Source organism: Echiichthys vipera (assembly GCF_963691815.1).
Source record: "Echiichthys vipera genome assembly, chromosome: 21".
Classification (NCBI taxonomy): domain Eukaryota; kingdom Metazoa; phylum Chordata; class Actinopteri; order Perciformes; family Trachinidae; genus Echiichthys; species Echiichthys vipera.
Window position 1 is genome coordinate 10,673,963 of NC_139846.1, and position 24,646 is coordinate 10,698,608.

General features: G+C 40.4%; 1 protein-coding gene across 1 annotated transcript in view; it reads right to left on the reverse strand.

Annotated features, from left to right (window-relative positions):
• Nucleotides 1-1,683: 1,683 nt before the first annotated feature.
• Nucleotides 1,684-24,646, reverse strand: part of plxdc2b (plexin domain containing 2b) — a 101,091-nt gene continuing 78,128 nt past the window's right edge. Inside the window, exons 10-14 of the mRNA XM_083936500.1 lie at nt 21,048-21,108; nt 20,707-20,860; nt 13,392-13,430; nt 7,504-7,670; nt 1,684-6,089 (exon numbers count right to left, since the gene is read on the reverse strand). Coding sequence (XP_083792626.1) covers nt 5,970-6,089; nt 7,504-7,670; nt 13,392-13,430; nt 20,707-20,860; nt 21,048-21,108 — 541 coding nt within the window. The 3' untranslated portion in view covers nt 1,684-5,969. The remainder of the gene's footprint in view (nt 6,090-7,503; nt 7,671-13,391; nt 13,431-20,706; nt 20,861-21,047; nt 21,109-24,646) is intronic.

Consider the following 24,646-nt stretch of genomic DNA (forward strand, 5'->3'; position numbering starts at 1 on the left):
TAATCTCTTGTTTAGTCTATGAAATGTCAAAAAAAGGAGGGAAAAAAATCTAATTTCTCAGAGCGTGTTGATGTCTTTAAATTGGTTGTTTTATTTGACCAACAGTCCAAACTGTACGGGAGGGCATGCGTATGAGTGTGTGAGAGAGTTTATATGTTTGTGTGTGCTGGACACACACTGTTTTTTGTAACATTTCCTCTTTAAATCCAAATTTAAGTCATAGAGTGTGGTCTATACCTACTCTGTAAAGTGTCCTGAGATAACTTTTGTTATGATTTGGCACCATAAATAAAGTTGAATAAAATTGAATTGAATTGTAACGTCACACAGGACAAATAATAGTACTCGCATTTGTGAAGCTTGAACCAGAAAATCTTTGCTTGAAAAATGACTGAAACAATTTATGGAGCGTAACAGTTAGTGGCTTATTGATTACTTGACTAATTCTCCGAAGCTCTAAAGTTAGTATGATAAACAGGCTGCATATGAGGACATGTGGGTAGTATTGAGCAAAGAGACAGGAATTAAAGTGCAGTGCTGACACAAAGTAACAAGTAACATTAAACCTCAGCACGTAGCCGTCTCAGTTGTTTTTGTTTCTTTATGGACTGCAGTTATGTTCCATAGCTTGACCACCAGATGGCAGTAAAACACTGCGTCACTGAGGGACACGTCAACAACAACGGCACAATGATTGACAGCTAAAATGACCTTGCCTACAATAGATTCATTAACCTGACTTGGGGAGTGTAATAACTGGGTGCCCCAACGATTATTACCCACTTTTTGTTAATAGGCAAAATTTGCAGCGCTTCATTACTTCCTGTTTGGAGTTACAGCTCTTATACCAAACATTACTTGCCTTTGAATCTGACAACTAGTTGACGATTCTGTCTGGTATCAGGCAAAAACATAATAGAAGTTTAATTCTCTTCTTTTTGTCCTTCGTGCTACTGAATTGTCAGTGATATTATTCCTTCTTAATGCCTCTTCCTCTTGTCTTGTTTACTCAGCTTTCTCTCTGGACTGCTGTAGAGTTTTTATCTCTTCAATCCGCAGGGAAGCAGTTGCACTATCTACCTGATCCAACAGTTTCACACACCAGTCTGCATTTTTCACTGTCAAGCTCTGTCTCAGGACAACAGTTTCACACACCAGTCCGCATTTTTCACTGTCAAGCTCTGTCTCAGGACCGATATATATGATAAATAAAAATGATGCTCTAAGAACCGAAATTGTCTGCATGAAGCCGTCCTAAGATTTAATAGTGCGGTGATTGACTGGCAGAATGAGCACTGGCAGTCAAATCTGTCCTCCAAAACTGCCCCCAGGTGTTATTTTTTAAATTCTTGGCATGCATTTTTAAATTTATTACAGTGGCAGAATAATGCATAAGTCAGTTAGAGCAGCGCATTGTTTCTCTTGTTTTACATGAGCTGAATGCATACACAAATACGAATTAACAGATCTATGGAAGTGGTCGTATGCAATTTACTCCTTCCATCCTGTGGTAATACCATGGAGGGAGCAATGTTTGAATGAAAAACAAGCTGTTACAGCAACAGGAGAGCAATAGCAATGTTCAGGGATTTCTTTGTTTTTAACAACATAGTTTATTCTTTCAAATGTAATCAAAACAACAGTAGTTACAGAAATTACAGACAGCTATGATACTGTGTGATTTTGAGACTCGTTGTGTGACATGAGATAAAACAATGTCACAGTTCTTTATATTGAGCTACGGCAATCGTCGCTGAATCTGTGTGACTTAACATCTTTCAACCCAATCCGTGAGTCAGATACTAAGCAGTGACCTATCTCAACAACACCACCATGCTGCTTTTCGTCATCGAATGTAACATTGTTAAGAAAGTGAAAGTGATTAGTCAAGTCCAGTGAAGCGGGTGAAGACTTTGCTGTTCCTATGACAAAAGTGTTTCAGTTTTTGTGTAGACGTGTTTAACACAAACAAATCCAACCATCGGCCACTTTCTCTGACTGCATTTTGACAGTGGTTATAAAAAAACACTTGCAGTTTCAGGCGGCAGTGTACAACAAGCAGATGTTTCGAGAGCAATTCTCCGCAGGGATCTGTTTTAACAACAATGAAAAACTATCAGTGTGCATAAATAAAGCCCATCGTCCTTTTAAAATTAATAGTCTGTTCTCTCCTGATCACTTTTTAAACACTGCCGTGGAAAGAAGTTATGAGGAGTCATAAAAGAGGTTTTGAAAAGCGGGAGGTTTGGACTCTCTGGTCGACACCAATGAGACCACATCATGTCTCTGTGTGGTTGTAAAGAAAGGTCTCTGTAAAGGTTTAAAACAGCCAACGAGTCCTTAAATTTGGTATTTGTGCATGACTCTTGTGTGCATCTTTGGGTGTGTGTGTGTTAATGAGAGTGTATTTTGAGGATGAAATGGTTACATGGCTTTTGGTTGAAAGATGTCAGCCAAGCCTTGTCCCCTTGGTTACTGTTGCTACGCCTGCCTTCCTTCCTCAAACTTCAGTTTACGAATAAGATTTTCCATTGAATTCTTTTTTTTTTTTAAACGATCAGACCCTCATTTCAGTGACTGGTAGACAAAACCAGGCTTTACATTTCTAGCAAATTCTGCAGGATTAAATGTAGCCATGAACTCAGGGTCATCCCCAGGTCCGACCAGGGAACATTGGATCCTTTTCCCCCCAAAAGGGTCCTATAGTAAGCATATTACGTAACATAATACGGTTAGGGTCAGGATTAGGGGGTAGTGTTAGGGTCTACATAGGCATATATTGCCAGGGAATTTGGCACTTATTGTGTAAAAAATCACACACCGGGAACATAGGACCCCATCTGTGACAAGCGGGGAACAGCAGACCTTTTTTTCAAACACACAAAGCGGGGAACATAGGACCCGTAGAACATAGGACCCGGGGAACATAGGACCCGGAGAACATAAGATCCGGAGAACATAGGTCCCGGGGAACATAGGACCCAGGGATCATAGGTACGCTCCCATGAACTCTAGCTAGCTAACAGATTAAGCTTGCGTTAGATCCGATCGGTCCGGCTGACTTTTAAATGTTTCCACCCGGTTTATTTTAAAAGGCGAGTTTTGTCTCACACATTTGTATTGGAGTGGCGAAGCGAGACTAGACTACGTTGTTTTAGCAGGGTCACAGAGGTAGCCAAAAAATACTACAAAACATTTCAAGTTTGGAAAAAATAAACCAAAACTACATGCCGCTGTCCTGACTGCCAGTATTTTCAGAATCACCAAACACTCTTCTAACCACCTGTATGAAACAATGTTAATAGAGTACCATGCTTTTAAACTCCGCCTGTAACACAACTAACCAATGTACATAACGTTAGCTAGCTAATGTTAGCCAAAGATACGCCTCTCGACCTTGGAAGGATGCTAAGATATGTAAACTAGTTAGCAGGATTTTACCCATTTAGAGATCCTTTACCCATTTGAATCCAGGTCTGTGCCGAGACAATGTGGGTCTTGTGTTTACATGAAGTCTCCGCGGCGAAGGGCACAGAGGAATGGATCACCGTTCATCTGAACATGATGCCCACGTTGCTAAAACACAGACCTGGATTAAAAAGGGTAAAGTAAACCATTTCCTCCCACTTTTGCTCTTGTATTTATGGTTTTGGAAAGTCTAACGTCTAACAACGACACACCTCAAACTCTTTAAAGGCCGGGTATCTCTCTTAATATAGCATGTGAAGAAATCCAAAACTTGACAGGCTCACCTTTGCCTAGTTATGGTTTCTAAGCTACGATAAGACAATCGTTTTTAGGGGCAGGGGTTTATGGTATCAGTTTTATAAACCTTTTCAACGAAATTCAATTGCTAGGCAATAGCCTTGGTCCTTGTTAACTTCCTGTCAGCTGATGTCATTCACATACACTGCAACAGGAAATAAACTAGGACTGTTTTGGATTGTTTATGTTTACATCTTTGAAAAGGTCCATAGTAGATCCTTGAATGTTGACGCTGACCGTAACTATGGAGATTCTAGATCTACCCAGTTTAATATGACATTGTAAATGGCAGCAAAAAACCACTATGACCAATAAACTTGTACAGCTACATGTAGCTGGTATGTTTTCGGCGGTGGTATGGCTGTTGAGGCTGTGGGGAGGTTGAGGTAAATACTTAAAAAAATATGATGCTGATTAGTCTTTGGTCTCAATGTAATGACGACAAGGTTTACTCCAGATGATTGTTGTTTTTATGTATTTACAGTGTCAAACTGAAGGGGTGTAATATTGCACGTTTTATTTTTCAGTAGAATTCCAGGATACTGATCTAAAATGTCTAAAATGAGTCTACAATCATTGGTGTAAAAACATGATTTTGTCTTGAGATATATCTTTTTTAACAGCAGATGTCAATGTTTGAATTCGTTCAGTCAGAAGCCTTTTGTTTTATTGACTGGTGACAGTAATGATTGGAATAGTATTCACATTTAAGTAGAAAAGTAGAGAAAAAAAGGCCACTCATAAAAATAAAAAAGTCTTTCTGTACTATACTGCTATACTACAAATGTTTGCCATGAGTTACCTGAATCTGCAAATGTTTTGGCCTTGGTATATACATTAATGTGTTGACACAGATGAGGCGATCATAACATAAACACAGACTAGCCAATGGTTATGCTGGCAACATACTGGAAAAGAAAACCACACCGTGAAAATCAAGGGAAACTCCAACCGTGCCAGTGTGTTTTCTGGCTCACACAAACTGTATCCAGATACCGCAGATTCAAATCAATAAGAATCACCTGTGCAGAGCCAGCTCAAACATACGCACCCATAAAGCAGGTGGATATCCAATCCCTAATGTAAGCTGCTCTCTTTTGCATTCACACACATATATTCACACAGAATCACTTACACTTTAGAAAATATATTCAGCATACATACTCACAAGCGCCTGTCTCGTAATTTTGCATTAGTACCACATGTCAAATGAGAAAAAAAAATGTGCAAACTCTAGTCCGGGACAAAATGGCACGGCAGTAATGAAAAGACAAAAAGAAAAATACAGAAAATGTCAGGCATGATGTAAGGAATCAATACAGGAACCAATCAAAAGCATGAGAAAGATAGTGCCTCCGTCACCCATAAAACCCACAGAGATATTCTCAGTGAACAAAAAAACATCTTACACTCCATTTTCAGAAAATGAAACCAGCCAAACATCACAAACTAATTCAACAGCGATGCTGAATGTTCAGAGCTTTTTCTCCGAGCTGCGGTCGATCGCAGTGACAGGACTTCAGCTCACGTCACGTCGCACCACTGCAGCCTCTCAGTGCAGAGCGGGCAATGGAAAAGTCAATTAAGCCTGCTGTGGTATTAAAAAAGCAATACCGACGGCCCGTACAGATAAATGTGCCAACCCCTGTGAACACGACGTACTGAAAGAAAAAGGAAAAGTAAAAACCTGATGGATATACAAAGGCCTATACAGTATTACCCCACCAACAATAAAGTGGAAATCTCTGTTCACATACTCTGTATTGTTTTTGAAAATATATATTGTATAATCCACCCTGCTCCCCCCTCAACCACACCAGTATCCAGTCCAGGCAGTTAGGCTGTACAATCCCTCCATGGTAACATGATAGCAGCCGGACTAAACTTAACCAATACTGACTGAATCGGTGACATCTATGTTGTTCTCTCCCTCTGTTCCCAGTAGGTCAGTTCTTTGCCAACAGGAGCTGAACAATGGGCTTGTCTGGGATCAGTTTTCAGGGCTCTCTCACTCCTCATATCGTTGGCTGCTGTTTCCAGTCTCATCAAGCGCTCAATGGGGCGATTCCACAGTCTTAACGAGTCATTGTGTACGCTGATAAGCAGATCCTGGAGGCTCCTGGTGAGACGTCCCCTGTGGGGGCAGGAGGGAGGAGGGCCGGCACAAGAGGGGGGCCGCGGGGATGCAGACGCCCCCTCCTCCCTCAGCACTGCTCGGACTCGATGAAGCCCTCCTTCTCCTGGCCCACTGGCTCCACCTCTGCGTAGGCTGGGTGTCCTGACCCCCGGCGAAACTTCATGGCGGGCCACCTGCTTGGGCGTCTCTGTAAAGAGTGTGTGGGGACGGATTTTAGATAAAGAGTGTCATCAAGGTTATTAAAGGTTAGAGCTGAGGCTGCCTGTGACTTGGGGTTGGTTTCACGAAGACAGACTTTGACTGGGGTCTAACTGATAGTCAGACTTATGATAAACACTTAAATTAACCTGAATAACATGGCTCTAATTCCACAGTTAGCCTGGGGGCAGGGTGGCTAACGTTTTAGGCTTAAAGCCCCTGAACACCCACACAGGTGTTTTCACCTTTTCTTTTATGGCTGATTAGACTTCTGCTTGGGTTGAAGGTGGGCGGGGCTTTGATGGGAATTTGATGGAAATCTATGAGGTCATAAATGTCTACCACTAAGAATGATAAAGGTGTACTTTGGCCCGCCTTAACAGGTGAACAGGAGACTCAGGGAGATGTCAATCATTCACAGTAGAAACACCCACACAGTCCTGAGAAGAGGTCTAATCAACCAGTTACCTGAAAACACCCATGTGGGCGTACAGGGGCTTTAAGATAGTCATAGACATGTCTAGACTAATCTAGAAATCTAAAATATCTTTATGAAACCGGCCCCTGAAGAAAGCACTCCCTATTGACTATAAAGTGTACTCTCTGACTATTTTCCCTTCTGCCTTTTCATTTGAGTGCCTGAATTCAGAGTGTAAGGAATGCTCTATATAGAGCCTTGAAACATTCCCACAATGGAACAAAAGCAGCGGAGTCTATGGCATTTACAAAATAGACCGTCAAGATGGTGCTTCACTTTAGCAAAATCCAAATCACGTAGTTCCTGTGACTGATAATGGCCTTGCAAAAAGATGTTGTAACACCTCTCAAATGGTACCTACTCATGCTTGGTGAATGGACCCTCATTTATTAAGAACAGCTGTGTGCACCAGGTTTCATCATTCCTCTCTGAAAATCTTTATGAGTCAGGAGTTGAACGATGAATGGAGTGTTTTTGTACAAATATCTTTTCTGGCTATTACACTGGAATGTCTGAATGTTTCACAAAAATGTGCCTTTAACAAAAAGGTTTACATTCCTACCTTAATAACTCTATTTTGGCAAGAGATAACTATAACAATTGATATACTGATTCAGGTAGTCAGACAAAAACTACCTAAAACTTTAAAAAAATATTTTTTAACTTCTAAAATGTCTCAAATATTGACAATGTGATTGCATAATGCATTATTCACTAGCTATCCTCATACATTTCAACAAGAATATGAGCTATTATGGTTGGCCAAAAAATCTCTCCATAAGGTCCATTGACTAGCTGAGCTTTTTGACTAAGCTCCAGAACAGATACTAAATGGACCTTCTGGTGAGATTATTTTGTTAACTAGTGTTTCCAAGGTCAGTGAACAGCCTAGCATGTAATAACAGATGGCATCCTCTCCACTCACCTCAATAAGGAAAAGGCTGGCTGCGGAGGTCGGGTGATGGTAGATGTACACGGTGACCAGAACGCCGGCGACCATGACGAGCATCACCAGGAGGATGCCAAGGATCAGACCAGTGTGCAAAGGGTGTGTGCCTAGCTTCCTGTCTACAGCACTGTCTGCAGGCAGCACTGAAAAACAAAAAGAAAAGCTTTATACAGAGATCTAGATACATGGTTTTAAAATAACAGAGTGTATAAAATGCAGATACTTTGGAGAAAAGAGATGTTTTTCCTCTTCATGCTGCAGTTCTTTTGTTAAACAGCAGGGGGCACTCATCATTCATCAATATCCTCCTTTCTTACCTGTACTAACATGCGAAAATGTACATTCTTATAGCCTTAAAGGTAGCTTAATGTCATCAAATTGAAAATGACATTTGATTTAAAAACTTTAAACAGTGCAAATCTCCTTCAGCCATTTCTGATTAAAAAAAATATATATATATATATATATGTTTGCATTCATTTCAATGGATTTTTATAGTCTTTTTTTCTGTTTTAGGGAATTAAGGGGACATTTCTTTTGCTTCCAGAACCATATTATGGCATGATCATTCTGTGGTCTGTTTAGGTATTCATGAGCAGCTCTTCTCTCCTGCAGGTACAACTAAGAGTTAATTCCAAACCAAGGTTACCAGCACGTGTACCTGACAGGAAGAGGAAACAGGCCTATAGATGCTGATAAGAGTACCAGAGTAGGCAATGCAAACTGACGAGGCTGTATATAGTGAATACGTCTGTCCTTCAGTGAGCCTAGGAAGGCATCACTTTTTGTCAGATCAGAGTCAACCCAGCAGTGTTTTGAAGATGATGACAACCTCCTGCAACCTTTTTCAGTTTTCATCTATGGAGACACAATTTCACTCAACACACAAATGCACCGAGAGAATTTTCACTTGCAATTTGTCAGCCAGAAGAACACACAGAATAAGAACAGAAGAGCGAAATACAAAAAGAAGCTGTTCTTCATCCCGGCAGCGAAGCACTGAGCATAGCACGGGAAAACTAATGAAGTGATTATGAAACAAACCGCAAGGATGCCCTCGCAGCTTATTTCTCAGATTTATAGCAGGTTGAGTCCAGATCTATTCACAGGGCTGCAGACCTTCTTCTCCTGTACCCCCTGACAACTTCTCCCCGGGCTCCTCCCTGGCTTTAATTAGCAGCTATAGACACCACCGAGCTTGTCAGCCAACCAGCCTCTCACCAGGCTCCCTGCCTCATTGATTTCCTGCACACAGAATAACCGAGTGGTAATCAAACCTGTCCAGTATGTGTGTGGGAAGTCTCTGTGAATGTGTGGGTCTGTAAGTCATTGCAGCCATTATGTGCACTTCCAAACTGGAAATTTTAAAAAAAGGATCGTATGGATGGTTTGGTGTGCTGAAATATCACTCGATACAGTTTCACATTAAACAAAACAACAGATTACCTCTGTTGTCCACGATCTGACTGAAAGCTGTTTTCATAATGCCCTGTGGTGTTGAATTGTGTTTTTAATGATAGCTCTCAGAGTTTACTGCCAGTAGCAACTCAGGAGCCTTATTTTGCAGAGAAAAACAGCTCGGCAGAGAAAATGACATCATGACATTCCCGCTACTGAGCTTAATCCTAATAAACACAGTGTGAGGGAGTTTTATTTTTCCTGTGTTTAAATCCGTCAGAGCTTTGAAGAGTCCAAGAGCCATTTCTTGATCAACTGGAAGCCCAAGCAATGTGTCAGGCTGTTTGTCTGGTGTGTTAGTGGGTTAGCAGGAGGGCATGAGGCTGAGTGGAGATGGAGACACAATGAGAAATCAACAGCCTACAGCAGCTAAATAACCAGCGGGATGCTAGCAGAGACGGGTCTGCACAGACCGCTGCAGGAGCTCTTGGAGAGACAGTCTCATCTGGACTCTTGGACCAAAAGACAGCAGAGTTTTTAGTGCATATTTTAAAGTCTTCATGTCTACATTGTTTCGTCATTCTTTTCCTAATCATAAACCCTATTCGGACGGGACTGGTTTGATGTGGGGACATGGGGTAAAATAGTCTTACCTCATGGATGTCTGTAATATAAATGGTCAATTCGCATAGGATTTAGAAATCTTCGATTCCACCAGAGGTGGGAGGGGTTACTCAATCTACGCGCTGCTGTCATCTCCCTGTGGCCATGTGTACACACGTAGCTTCCTGATGTCACACAATTAAGTAAAGACAAAACTAAAGGACAGTCGTAATCAGGTGGATTAGTTTTACACGTGGTATTCTTTCAGGAGTGTTTTACAGAAGGTGAAAGTGGCTGTAATTTTGACTGACGTTCTCTTGAATAATTACCGACATGCTGCATTCAGACTGGACTAAAACCTCCTGTAAAAATGACCTCACCCCACGCCCCCACATTAAACTAGACCTGTCCGAATAGGGTTTTAGTGTGGCAATGGTCGAGAGGTGGATCAGACATGGGTCGATTTCAATATGAGTGGCTCATTTGTATGCATTGCTACCGGGTTGTGACCCAGGTCGTATCTGACCAGGAAGTTGACTGGCTCAGTTTGAATTTACAAATGGTAGTTTCATTGCTCTATGATGATTATACTGACTGTATCAAGTATTTCTCTGATCAATCATTGATAGGGAAAATGTGTATTGCCCAAGGTGACACAGCAAACGCATAAAACCCAAAGATATTTCGTTTTATTTAGCAAAGAGGACAGAAATCCCTCACATATGTGAGTCTTTAACCAGCATCAGTGGACCAACTGTTGTAGCTCTAGTTGTTGAGATATTTCAGTGTGGGCCGACAGACATTCTTCATAGTTACACAGATGTTTGGTAATATTTGTCAATGCAGTCTGGACTCTGAAAGGCACGTCTTAATGAAACTGCCCTGAATTCATTCTCTATTAGCTTTATCCTTGCAACTGCTAGAACACGAGTACTGAGCAAACACTAATGGACAGCAGAGCTTTTAGACGGCGATAAAATACATTAGAGCTTTTGAAAAAGGACAAATGAGAGCCAAGCCGTTCCCTTTTCAGCTCTGCATTAGTGGAGCAAAACCATTCTCTCCCCTGGCTGATTCTTTTTTTTTTTTTAAAGAAACTAACACCACAAACTGAACAGACCAACAATTCTTTGTAAGTGGATGCTGAGGAAAGTCGATGGTAAGTAAAAAAGATATAGCTCCTGTTCCCTATCTCAGCACTCAATGAACTAATTAGAAATTAGCTCCCCTGAAAACATGATTTGTGAAATTTTGGGGGTCTCTAAAATATTGACAATACGCTATTTACGCCATGCAGTTAGTATTTAATGTGGCCGTAATCTCAACGTCTCCTATCACAGTCAAGGTCGGAGGACACCTTTGTGTAACTGGCAGAACAGTTGAATAACTGTGTCTAAAATAAGAAAACTTGCACAGTAGAAATGATTGCTTTTTATGTTTTGTGCTCTCAGTATATGATCATCCTGGTGCCTTCTTCTCAATTACTTTTCACCTTGAATAAGATTATTGGCAGGTATGATGTGAAAAAAGGTTAGAGGCAGAGAGAGAGAGAGAGATCATCACAGTGCCAGGTGGAGTGATGAGAGACATGCAGCGTTTGTATAATGAAAGTGTGATAGAAGCCCCGATTTCCAATTCCTCTCAGGCTGGGAACATTTCGGAGGCTATCTCTGAAAACTGATAGAGTAGGAGGTCATTTCAGAGTTTGGATGTTTTGCACATATCAGCGTTTAAAGCATGCTGTGCTTAGAGTATAATATAAACGCTGAATTCTCGAGGCGGGGACCAAGTGTAGCATTTTCAAACATCAACCACTGTCAAATCATTTGGGATAGTTTGATGTAATTTATGTAAACAAACAGTGCTGGGAGGGTTCCACTACGGACTGTTGCAATTAAAAAAACATCTGTTTATGAGAAATGCATGCCTCATACATTTTTAATATGATTTTGGGGGGCTGTAATTTCCATTTTTATAAACACTGAGCCTATATAGGTTCTACCGTAGCCTCTAGCTCTACCAGGTGAGCTATACGCGGCCCCAGTATACAAATAAAACAAAAACTAACTAGAAAGGCACCTCGGCCAAGGCCGTGCCCTATCTCGCAATGTTAATTAGTTTGTTTATCCCGTGATTTGTATCCGCTTCTAAATTGAATGGGTTCCTCGTTATCCCAGGCTACACCCTTCCACCAAGGTTTATGTAACCCGGACATTTTTTTTCTGTAATCATGCAAACAAACAAACAAACCAAACACAAAACACAAACTCCTTGGCAATAATCTACTTTTAAAAACAGTAGGCTCTCACTTTATTCAGAATACCGAGAGTTTAAAGTGTCACAGTATACAATAACTCATAATTAGTCATTTATATCCTAATCATTTTCAAAAAGACTAGACTAATGGGAGCTACTTTCTTTCACTCCCACAGTTTCAGAAATCTATTTTATATGAAACTACAGTGTAAACTCAGTCAGAAAGACTATCTTCTGCATGCTTAAACTGAAATAAATCTCTCATTCATGCTACTTTTTTCTCCTCTCTCGCCTGCTCATTCACTTTTTTTTGTTATTGTCTGGGGCCGTCAATCACCACATCAGCTGATCTCATCTATCCAATAACGCTGTGACACACCTACATGCCTATCATTTTGATGCTGTCTCTATTTAAATATGACCCCCCCCCCCCCCCCGCGCCTTTAGTACCTTCAAGCTGCCACTGCACGCACCCTCCACCTCCACACCTCCCCATCTCCACCTCCCTCCTCCCAACCTCCCCATCTTCACCTTCCCTGACTCATCACCATCTTCATCATTTATTCTCATCAACCATCAGTGTCTGGACTCCAGGGGGAATTATCTGGATGCTGCACAGAACAGTTTCCCCTAATTACTAGTCTCTCTGTAGAGCCCAAGCTCCAAATACATTTGTTGCTATTAACTATCTCATATAATCTGAATTAAATAATAAATATGAATTATTTTTCCGTTCACGCGTCTCTCCTGATTGTAATGTTTAAATTGGACATGCAAAGTGCCTCTGTACCTTTATGTTTGTACAGCTAACTTCTTTTCATGATCGTGATACTTTTGTTGCCTTTATTTAAAATGTTTAAAACAAAGGGAAACTTAATACAATTACTACTCTTGGGTGCAGAGCCTTTACTCTCCCTGGCCTTCCCTCCATGGACGGATCATGACACGTATATGCCCCTGGGCACAGACATGTAAGAGGCCCCCCACTCTGTCTATGTAGAAACTAATCTCTCTGTGATTGTTTTGCATCTATTTTTAGACCTTTTGCATCTTTTGTGGTGGTTTGCATCTATGTTTAGACATTTTATGTTTCAGTCATCGTTTTTTTCTCTCTGTGGTCATCTTACGTTTAGTTTTAATCATTTTGTTTGTCTTTGTCATTATTGTTTGTCTCTATATGGTCATTTTGAGTCTATTTTCAGTCATTTAGAATCTCTTTGTGGTGGTTTTGCATCCCTATAGACATTTTGTATCTCATTGTGGTAATTTCTGGGCGTTTAGCATCTCTTTGCGTCATTTCATGTTCTTTTCCAGCAATATTTTGAGTCAAGACCTCTGACTTTATATAGCCCCTGGGCCTGTGCCCTGTAGGGGCATCCATGCTTCCCTCACACTAGTTCAGACACAATAATGATCGCTGCAAAAAGCATTACGGTCGGCTGCTGGAAGAAGTTTATCAGCCGATCGAGTCACACATCCTCCGACAAGATCAAAAAGCAATCAGGGACTCAATATCTCCGTGGTGAAAGAGGAGGCAGACACAGAAACACAATCAGACATAAAAACAACAGGGAGAAAAGGCGCAGTAGTGGGAGATAGAAACCTACCCTGGTTGTCTCTGAGATGCAGGGCGATCTTGGTATCATCTGTGAGGAGACAAAGAGAGAAGAAGATGAGCGTTCAGGCATGATAATCAATATTTCTCTTTGTAGTTTGTTTTTGAAGCTCTGACAACATAAGCTACTCCCCAAAGGTCCCTAATGAGATGACGCTTCCTTCATTAGTGCACCTTGCATCTTCATTTCAACGTGAAATTTACTACACTTTAAATCTGATTAAAAATGAATGCTTTTGGATATAATGGTCCAGCATGCATAATTCAGCACATAAAAGCTGTCTGGGGTTAACTACACATGTGAAATATGGAAATGCAGCGTGACCCACTTCTCCTCGAAGGGTATAGCAGGCATTTACGCACACCGTAGGATTCACATTATGCAAATTCAGCACATGCACCCCCAGATATATATTTCAGTGAATGATTTGATTCAAAAGGATTTTCTATTTCAATTTTCAAAGAAGCATTGCAGCCATATTTTGGTGTCTGAAATGAATCATTAAATTATTGTAAGAGAAGTCCCACACCAGAGTGAGGGTCATGAATATGGATTAACATCACAGCTCAAGGGAAAAGCTAAAATATGAATCTATTTATTTCACAGAAATATCTACATTAATATATGTGTTCAGATCTATACAAGATGTGGGATCTACTCCAATTGTCTGGAATGCTTAATTTCCTGTGTTAAATTACTGCATTCATTCACATCCATTCAAGTTGCTCAGACATTTTGCAAAATAACACGATGCTTTAAAGGTTGAATATGTAGAATCTTTATTAAATGCCATATTTAAAAAATTATACACCCATGGGTCTTTTTGTGGGGTACAGAATTAAAGTTTTGCTCTTCCCAAAAAAATTATAATTAATTAATATTTAAACATTTTTTGACGGGTTTGACAATGACACGTTCTGTTTACATTGTAGCAGCCAATAGCGGCTGACATAGCGGGTAGCCAGGGTTGTCTGTTGTTGGGCTATAGAAATCAGTGATGGTCACAAGTCACTTTTTACAAGTTCATATCAAGTCTCAAGTCTCTGAGGGAAGCAGCAAGTCTGAATCAAGTCTCTTATGGTTTTAATAAGTAATGAAATAGAGTTGGAGTGCAACCGTACTGTATAATTACACAAAGTCCCAACCAATGACGCTTTATAATCTAGTGTAAATAAAGAAAGTCTGCTGCTCTCTTTACCTGAACTAATTACAGACACACCTGAAACTTCCGCTCCTTCTCTCATTGGAGGATTTTAAAGATATTTGAAATAACTTGGAGGCAGACGCATCTGGCTGTAGATATTCTGACTGGTATATTCATGATTATGCCCGATTTTGATGTCTTTTTTTACTTGTATTATAGTCATGTGTTTTATATTGGCTGCTCATTAAGTTTGTCAGAAATGTTGTTAGTCGTGCTGCTGTCTGAAAAAAAGAGCTGTTTAATATCAGTGAGCTCTTTCTGTGAAATAAATAAAAAGTCCTCCAGCCGCTCAAAATCAGTGTAATAGTTAAAGCTAATAAGGCAGAAACATTAACGTTATGTGGTCAACAATAAACCTGTAACATAAACTTGCCTTTAGCTGCATTAATAATTAACGTGTACTTCTTCCGGTTTAACAGCGTTAGACAGCACATGGAGGCAGCAGCCGGTAAGAAAACACTTTTCAAAAATATGTAATTTAATGAACGCCAATCTAAAAGTTAACCTCTCTCAAAGCTAACATTAGTAACAAGCTAACGTTGATAGTTTATGCAGCTGAGCTTAGCACAGACGTTGCATTCTCTGATTCTTTTGTTTCGGCTGTGCCTGAAGTTATTAAAGCCAAACAATATGAGAAACCAGTTAGTTTTAAGTTGGATATTTGGATAGAGTGGGACCAGAGTGAATATCCAACTTAAAACTAACTTCGCCCCAGCAGCAGCAGCAGCAGCAGCAGGTGATGTTCTCTCTGTGTCATCTGCGGAGAATGACTTTCTGTTCTGATGTTAATGATCCAAAAAGTACATAGATAAAAAGACTTTTCACAAGTCTCAAATCTCAGGTCTGAGTCGAGTCTCTAGCCTTTGGGGGGCGAGTCCAAGTCGAGTCTCAAGTCTTTGGGGGGCACATTTGTGTGCGACTTAAGTGCGACTGGAGTCCGAGTCTCAAACTCGAGTCCCCATCTCTGCCAGAAACAAGGAATCATTTAGATTTGAGAGCTAGCTAATGGATTACACACCACTCAAAGAAAGACTTTGAAGACTGGCTAACGTTAAATACTGTTGTAAAATGATTTGATTAGTTGAAATAAGTGGTTACCCTGTATGATTCATCACTGACATGGAGCAGGCTGATCGCTTGACACACTGCAATAAACCTGGCAACCCGACTGCTGGAATTGTTATTTGTTGTTGCGACTACGATCTTGAGACACTAGATGGCGGTGTTCTGCTCATTCTCCATATTCAACCTTTAAATAATTTGATTAAATTATGATTTGTACCTTCAAAAAAAGTGTAAGTATAAAATGAATCTAAATAAAAAGCTATGTAACATTTACAAGAGGAGGTTTTTAATGGCGGCCATATGGCTCCATGTTCTAAAAAGTGATATATAGTATTAATAAATCCTATAAATAAATAGATGAATAAATAAAGTGAAGATGAACAAATCTCTGACTTTGCATATAATGGCAGGAGGCCCACATGAATGTTAAGGTGGTCTGAAAAATGAGAGAGCTATAGACAAGAATGGGCCTTAACAACTCAAGATAAAATGAGAAAGATATTGACTATTGTGCGTGCACTTTTGTGACGGTCCCTAATTTCAACAAGGTGCCTGGCTGCTGTTATTGAGCTGACATCCAGTTTAACAGCGCCACAAACTGCAGCCTCCAAACACCTCACTAAAACAGTTTTAACAACTTTGTAACCTCCATGAAGGTGAGAGTTGTAGCAGGGCTGCATTCGTTTTAGTTCGGTGCAGGCATATAAAGTTTAGTCCCAGGTTTCCTCAGACACATTTCTCTTCTCCAGTCGGCCTCTTTTTCTCCATCATGAGCCACCCAGCCTGCTCTCTACCTTGACCTTTGACCCCTGCAGCTGACAAGACAGACGAGAGGTGGGGAAACCGATCCGCTGTACGTGTCAGATAGTGCGAGAAGTTTTTCTGCGTCGTCTACGCAAACAAATAGTGCAGAACGACCTCTTGCCCTCCTGGACACACACATACCAGACACATTATAGTCCTCTCCACCCGCCCTGGTTTGATCTGTGAGATTACTCGTTGTGTTTTTCCTCACAGCTGGACAGTTTTTACGCTGCATCCATCCTCATCCCGGCAGCACATCCTGCACTGACTGCGATAGAGGGTCCATTTAAACTCGGCCCGCACAAGATGATTTATGGAGGTGCGATGGAGAAAAGGTCAGCTATACTCCCTCAGTTAGTGAGGAGAGTAAATTCCTTTTTGTGTGGATGAAATAAAAAACACCCAACAATAGATTATAAAGATAGGAATAGAGTGAATAATGCTGTAGACGCTGCACTACAATAGAGTCTATCTCAAGTTATTTATCTTATTAAAAAACACATCTTCAAGGATTTAGTTGTTTTATAAAAATACAATTTAAAACGTAATGGACAGTAAGTAAATTTAATAGCACTTTTCATTATAGTGGTTACAAAAGGGACGGATGGAAAAGGGGACATAAATTAGAGAGAAAAAGATGGAAAATAAACTAATAATTCATCACAAACGAAATCAAATTAAATTACCAAAGGAAGCGAGTTAGTTTTAAGGAACAACAACAACAGCAACAACAACAGCAACCCAAAAGCATGATCACCTTTAATTTCCAGTCTTTAAACTGAGGAAAGCCAAGGTCAAAGCCTTGACTTCTGCTGAGCGACCAGTAAGATGGATTGTTTGCAGTGTGCCCTGAGCCAAAACACTGACTGATTTGCTCCGCCTGATGAGGTCACAAAACCCTTCATCCTTCGAACAGCTAAGTGTGGAGATATTTCATATTTTACTTACTCTCAGCAAATCCCAACGGGAAGACCAAGACCAACACTGAACTCATCCCAGTGCTGTGTGTGAAGCCTGATTTATATCTTATTCCTCCATTATGTCCTAAAACTATTAAAAACACATCACTCAGTGACACTGTGAGGGGACACGGTCCTTTAATGTGATGAACATACTAATGTGTATTAATCCGCTGTGGAAAACGTGAAGGGAAACTTATGCAAAGCTATTGTACAAGATTATTTATAACCGTTTATGCATAGCTTTATGTGTTGATCATTTTAGGTAATTTCCACTGACCATGTGTCTTTGCATAGACCACATCTGAAACCAACCATAAAAGAAATGATCGACCATTTGCCCTGTTACACTTCCTGTTTCTGCAAGTGTTATTTCCTGTGTCTAGACCATAGACTCTATACAAAACTTTTTCTACAGTCTATGGTCTACACATAACATGTGAGATGATATGAAATGTCGTGGACTTTCTCTTGTTAAATTCAAATGCACCGCACAGTGAGTGACACTTTTTACGTCGTTCCCCTTCTCTCTTTGGACCTCCTATCAGTGTGGAGCATGTGAAGGCATCACGCCGCATCACGCAGGTGAGAGCTGCCGATCTACTGTCGTCGTACAGTCGCCACTGTTCGGTTTCCAAAGGAACTCTGGGAGATGAGGTCTCAGATCTGTGCTTGCAATTACATCTTACCGCCAAAGTTCCTGCTGGGAACAATGCATCTCAGTTCTTACGAATTACAACTTTAAAGCCAAAATCTGCGTAGGGAGGACAGTGGGTTGGATGGGTTCCTAAGACAGGACTTTCATCCGGAGGACCATTGCTGTTTTTCAAATCTTAACCAAGTCGTTTTGGTGCCTAAACGTAACCGTCACAGTCATGTATCGGTCGCCGTTTCACAGCCATAAAGTTAATGTAATACTTCTTAACATAGTATAGTACACATCTTTGTGTATACGTTCTTGTAAGATATCATAAGAACCTATCTATAAGAATAGGTTCAGCTGTTTTAGGGAAATTACTATATTAAACTACTGTATATATTTCTGAGCTGTTTTTAAAGATGTATATTGGGGTTGAGGGACCACAGACACCTTAAAACTTGCACATCTTTCTGCATTCTGCTTACTTTTAAAGTCATATTCCCCAACATATGGTCATCTTGTAAGACATGTCACAGACACATTTCTATTAACTTGTGATATAAATAACAATGTAGTGTTATAAGTGTATATGACAGATAGACAGTTGAAGCCATTTGTCCTTAGAGGCTCCTCTACTCCATAGACGGGGTCTCATGTTCACAAAGGATGCAGTAAATTCAAAAGACTGCATGTCTGAAATAATTTGTTGTGGTTGTTGTGCAGACATCACATGCAATTAACACAAGACAAGACATGACGTACAGTCCAGTTGGTGTGCTTTTGGTGTTGATTATTTACACAGCGTTTGATACGATGACTGGAGGAGGATCAGTGGCTCCAACACCTCCACATCTGGAGCTGATTAAGATAAATTGCCTGTTTACTTTACTAAATTGCTCATAAAAAGGCATACAAATGGAAAATTGGCGCAAAAAGAAATCCAGCCCGTCGTAATTAACATACCTCTAGAGACAAGTAAAAAAAAGAAAGGTAAGTAAACAAACTTTAAAAGACACCTTGGCCGTTTTCCTATCATCAGCAAAAAATAAACTCCCTTGACAGGGGATTTGCATTAGATAGCTGTGAGATTATGCTGCAGTACGGTTCAGGTTAGCCTCCTGCTGGGATGCATCACACTCTGCAATATCAACGAAGCTCAACACCCTCCAACTGCTGGGAAATACTGTCAATGAGAGATTCAATACTTTCTGGTTGAATACTTGCCATATGTATGCATTGTTTCATTTTTACCTTAGAGCTTGTAGTATTCGTGCGTACAGTATTTAAATGTGTTTATGCTGTTTGACTTCTTAATTGCTAACCTTTCCCACTACTATTGTATACATTTATGACACTTATTTTTATTGGGTTTGTTCCGATTTGTTATATTTTTTTGCATTGTGTTTGTTCCCATTTATTATATTATAAGTATGCTACGCTAATAAAGTAGTTTAAATCGGTTGAATCTGACGAAGAAGGGAAGAAAAAACAAAAACTATGCAGCACAGGTAAACAGAACACGTCCTCACAAGATGGCGCCCCCGTACCAAATTTCATAACGTAGCTACCTTCATGTTCCCTACAGCTGATCTTTTACTGTAGATAGGCCTACTTCAGTTAAGATCAGTTGATTAACAGACTTAATTGTAAGGGCACTGCATCTTTAAAAAAAAACCTTTAGCATCTACTGATATGTGACTTTGGCCATATTCCATCCTTACAAGAATATACTGTGCTGTACTATATCTGATAGAACAAATATTATTTATCCGTACAATGTGACTTTTCGGAAAATATTTGATGTAACTTGAAGAATTTCCCTTCTTTTGACTGTGTGTGTGTGTGTGTGTGTGTGTTCACTGTTTTTTATTTCTCTTTTCTTCTCTAAGAAGCCACAGTAATGAAACCAGACTAGAAAGTAAAATGAAACCTTGAAAGTGACAGAGAGAGAGAGAGAGAGAGGAAGAATACAGGTCGTAACAAGGAATGGCTTTCAGAAAAAACTCAATATCTGAATAAGATCGAGCCAATTTCACTAAACTCCAGAATGATTGTAAAGTCACTTTCCACTTACTGTGACAAAAGCCAGCGCTCAATCTAATTTCCAACGAAACATTTAGCCTTCAAAAATGAAAAGGTCTCTGTTCGCCTTCACAGTCAAATACTGACAGTGAATGTCTTATAATGAGCCTGAAAAATAATTAAGCAGAACAATAACAGGATGAGAATATCCATCACCAGAAAGGGAATGAAAGGGTTCTGAAAATAAAGATCGATAGCGAGCACAGGTTTGTGTGGGTGCATCTATTTTGGACTGTTAAGATTTGTCCTAATTCAATCTGCATTGTTTAAAAGTTGGTACAGACAGCTGCTGCGCCTTGCTCCACCGCCTGCCATCTGGAATGATTTTTTTTAGCGTAAGTGGAGAGCTACAGTACAAATTTATGCCTTTTCCAGAACGACAAGTGTCCTGTTAAAAGAATAAACACATCAATACCAATAAATAACAGTTCCAGCAAATGCACTTCATTTAACATCTTGCCAGAACAGAGAATCCATCACTACTTGAATGAAAGCCCTGGGCGCCTACAACAATATGCACCGTGGCTTCCTTCCAGCTTTCCCCTTCTTTACCTTCAGTGGGGACGCTGGTGGGAGGGTGGGAGGTGGAGGGTGCGTCCCCGTCTGCAGTGGCCTCTTTGCTCCTGGATGTTGTTTTGGCGACCATCGTGGTGGTGAAGGGGTAGAGATATGTGGTGTCGGTGATGTCACACATCTTGTCCTTGGTCTGGAAGATGAGAAAATATTGTCATGGCTGTATATAAGAGGGGTCGCCCTGCATACTGAAGCAAAAGGCATTCATCATTTGGGCAGCTCCAAACATATATTTCACCATTAGCAAGCAAAACACACATAAAGCACTATCAGTCAGATTGAAGTCATGTCTGATTATTATCAGTAGATTGATCGCTTACCTCATCTGGGCAGCTGTTGTCAACCCAGTCCTGCCGATGGCGGTCAAAGCCACTGGAACATCTGACGGTAGAGCAAACAGCTGTCAGTCAAATCCTAAAACCCAGTGGTGAGTTAGCAAATTTGCACCTCCAGTTCCCTCGTCTTGAAGTGAATGGGTTTTTGGTTAGATGACTTAGATAAGATATGTGGTTAGCACAATCTTAAGAGATTTTAACGTTTTGCTCTACGAGATAAACTACATCAGCCAATACACCACTTGGGATTTTTGAGAGGTGGCTGCTAACAAGAGGCTAAATGAGACTACAAGAGAAAATCAGCTGGTGGTGGTGTATATGGCTTATAGCCTAACCTGCATTTACACTTCAAGAATTTTCAAGGTTATTTTCAGCAATAATCCAAAATCCAATGTAAAAATCCTACTGGCTTTTTGTTAAGGGAACCAGGGCAATGCTAACTACTGCCGGCCTACAACAATACGTCATCCCTGCAGCACTATTAAAGAGGATTAGTATTACACTTCCATAAAATTAGGAGGACTTGTATGAGACAAAGGCCTGACTTTTGGTTTCTGCACATACAGTAAGTCAGGGCTCTTTCTTATTAGACCCTCTCTGTCGGTTAACATACTGGTTGAGTCTAGAGCTGCAATGATTAGCTGATTAATCGATTAATAGTCAAATATCATCGCCAACTATTTTCATAATCGATGAATCGGTTTGAGTCAAAGTCCAAATTCTCTGAATCCACTTTCTTTAGAGAAATGGTTTTCTTGTTTCTTTTTCTCCTCCGTGACATCAAATAAACATCTTTGAGATGTGGACATGACAAGACATTTGAGGACTTCCTCTTTTTTTGGGAAACAATGACATTTTCCACCAATTTCTGACATTTTATGGACCAAACAACTAATTGATTAATCGAGAAAATAATCGACAGATTAACTGAGAAGGAAAATCATCTGTAGTTGCAGCTCTACTCGAGTCCTTATCCTCCTCAGACCCAATTTATAATGAAGAGTTTCTTTTAAGTGTGTTTTTCCGGGGCATTCAAGCCTTTACTCAACCCTGGACAGTTGAGAGGGGACAAGAAACACAGGAAGGTAGAGCATCTTAAACACTTTGTCACCAGGAATCATCTAATGTTCTCTTAAATGTTGAACTCTCAAGTTCCTCCAGAGCTGCAGAAGAATGATGATGTACATGAGAAGATAAAGATGATCTATCCTCATGACAATACTGATCGTGCTGTGTACAAATATGGCCTTTAACAAATTTAAAGTGTAATTTCACGCTCATGGGAGTCACAGACATTACTGATCATCATATATAATAACACTTAATGTTTTTCTACTCTGAATCAAGCCCAGAAGCAAACATCTGCACCTCCCACTCTCTGCCTCCCCCTGAGGTCTACAATCAGAGAGGGAGCGGCATTTTTTATTTATTATTTTTTACAGTATGAGGATGTGGGATCTGTAAGGGAAGCTCAATGGGTCGTTGAGGGGGCGGCGACTAATCTCTCCATGCTATCAACAAATCAAAATTATAAATGGCACTGGTGAACTCACTATCCTTCTGTCTAGGCCCACAAACTGTATCCTGTCTGCAAGGAGAAGTTAGTGTGCAAAGCCATCAACCCACACTGTGTTCTGTTGAGAGTTGAAAATGCTTTCTGCAATTTATTTGTCACTACAGGAAAATGCACACACATCAAATCAACCTATGACCAACCTGCAGAAACGCAGCGGTTTAAAGCCAGCAGTGGTATCTGTGCTTAGTGCTGCATGGACAAAATGAGTCCAGTAGAGTCTTAGACATCCCCAGCAGGCCCCATTTCTGTAGCGGACATATTGTTATGGTAATGTCTTTATGTGAAGAAGTCCATTTTCATCTTTCTACCTCTCTAATCATCCCATTTCTTTTATTCCTCCCCCCCAACAATTCTACCTCATCTGTTCAATCAGGCGAGACAGATTCCTCCACTTAATCCCCCACTTTTCTCCGACTGCTTCCCCCCTGAGAGGGAAGCAAAATGAGACACAATATCACAGAGAGAGTCTAACCTGTCCCTGTGGGGAGCTTGTGTTTTGTTTCTTCTCAGTGGCATCCACCTCAGCTAGTTGCCATCTAGCTCAGTGAGCCACGGTGCTTTTAATTAGAAAGGGGCTGAGGTGCTTCATTTGAATATAAATGAACCTACGAGGGAGAATATTTCTCTTCAGGTTTGCAACATTCACAGCAGAGAGGATGGATTGTTTGACTGGGTTTCATTCCCATTTCTTTGAGATGTCAACTCCACTTCACAAAAGACCTGTAGTTGGAATAATGAAATATGAAATAATATCCTGTTTTTGATACTGTTTATGGTCTGCTTTTTTTTTCAGCACAAATCATTCAATGCATTTACATTCTGTATATGCCTCTCTATACAGTAGTCTGTACTCCGCCATCCATTTTACCGGAAAACAATGTGTCACTATTGTATCTGCTTCAATATTTACCGTATTGTTCACTCTGCTACAGCTGTATCAGAACTTTCCATATTCAGCGAAACAAACCAGTGGAGTGGGTATTAATATTTCAACCCGTTTCAATGTAAACCAACTAGTCTCAAGCATTTTGTAGTGCTACAGCATTTTATTCTTTTTTGTTTCAAGATGCAGAGCCTCATTTCTAGAAAGACCTTAACTGTTTTAAATATTCTTACTGCTCTGCAAATGACTTCTTTGCGGAATAGTAAACGGTCCTACACTTTATAAAGTGGTACATACAGTACGTACTGATACGTGCATATTAAACATGCATCAATGATGAAAGTCTTAGAATATACCTGACACTATCGACTGGGTCATTGTGCATATTGAGTATTTTCATTCGTGTCACTTTAAGTACATTTCAGTGATAATACTGCACTTTAAGAGTAAAGTAGGATGTTGACTGCAGCTGTTTTACAAGCAACAGAGTGTTTTCTTGGATTATTAGATGTACTAAAGTAAACAAAGTGAATACTTTTTACATCCCAGTTGCATTAGTGATGCTCCCCAGCTGCTTTCATTAGGTAAACAAATCCCCTGAGTTCCTCTGAACACATCAATATTCGGTTACGCAGGCACTTATGGCCCACTGAGGGTCCACCGGGAGGTCTGTCATGCTTTATTAACCTGCTTCAGTAGCAGCTGCGCTCTTCAGCCCGACACATTGATTCAGTTCAGAAGTTAGCATGAGAGAGGCGTTGTGCTCTCACCTTCCCAGCACTTCGCTCTGAGAAGTAAATTCATTAGGGTGGCTCTCTTAAAATGTCAGCGCCTTGCATTAACCCCGGAGCCAACAAGGCCGCTACTGTTTTTAATTAGCGCATGTTTAAAGCATGTTTGCGGTTTTCAAAGGATGTGGCAGAAGGATACAAAGGGCAGAGTAAGGCTGAACAGTCAGATATTAACGCAGCAAGTAACTCATTAAAATGCAGCTTAATGAGATCACTGCTGCAGGCGTACAGTATCTCTCCACAGCGCCCTTAAATTGCAGCAAGGAAAAATACTTCTCTGTCAAAGGCGAGATGAATTAACATACAGAGTGAAAGGGAAAGTCAGATTTAATGT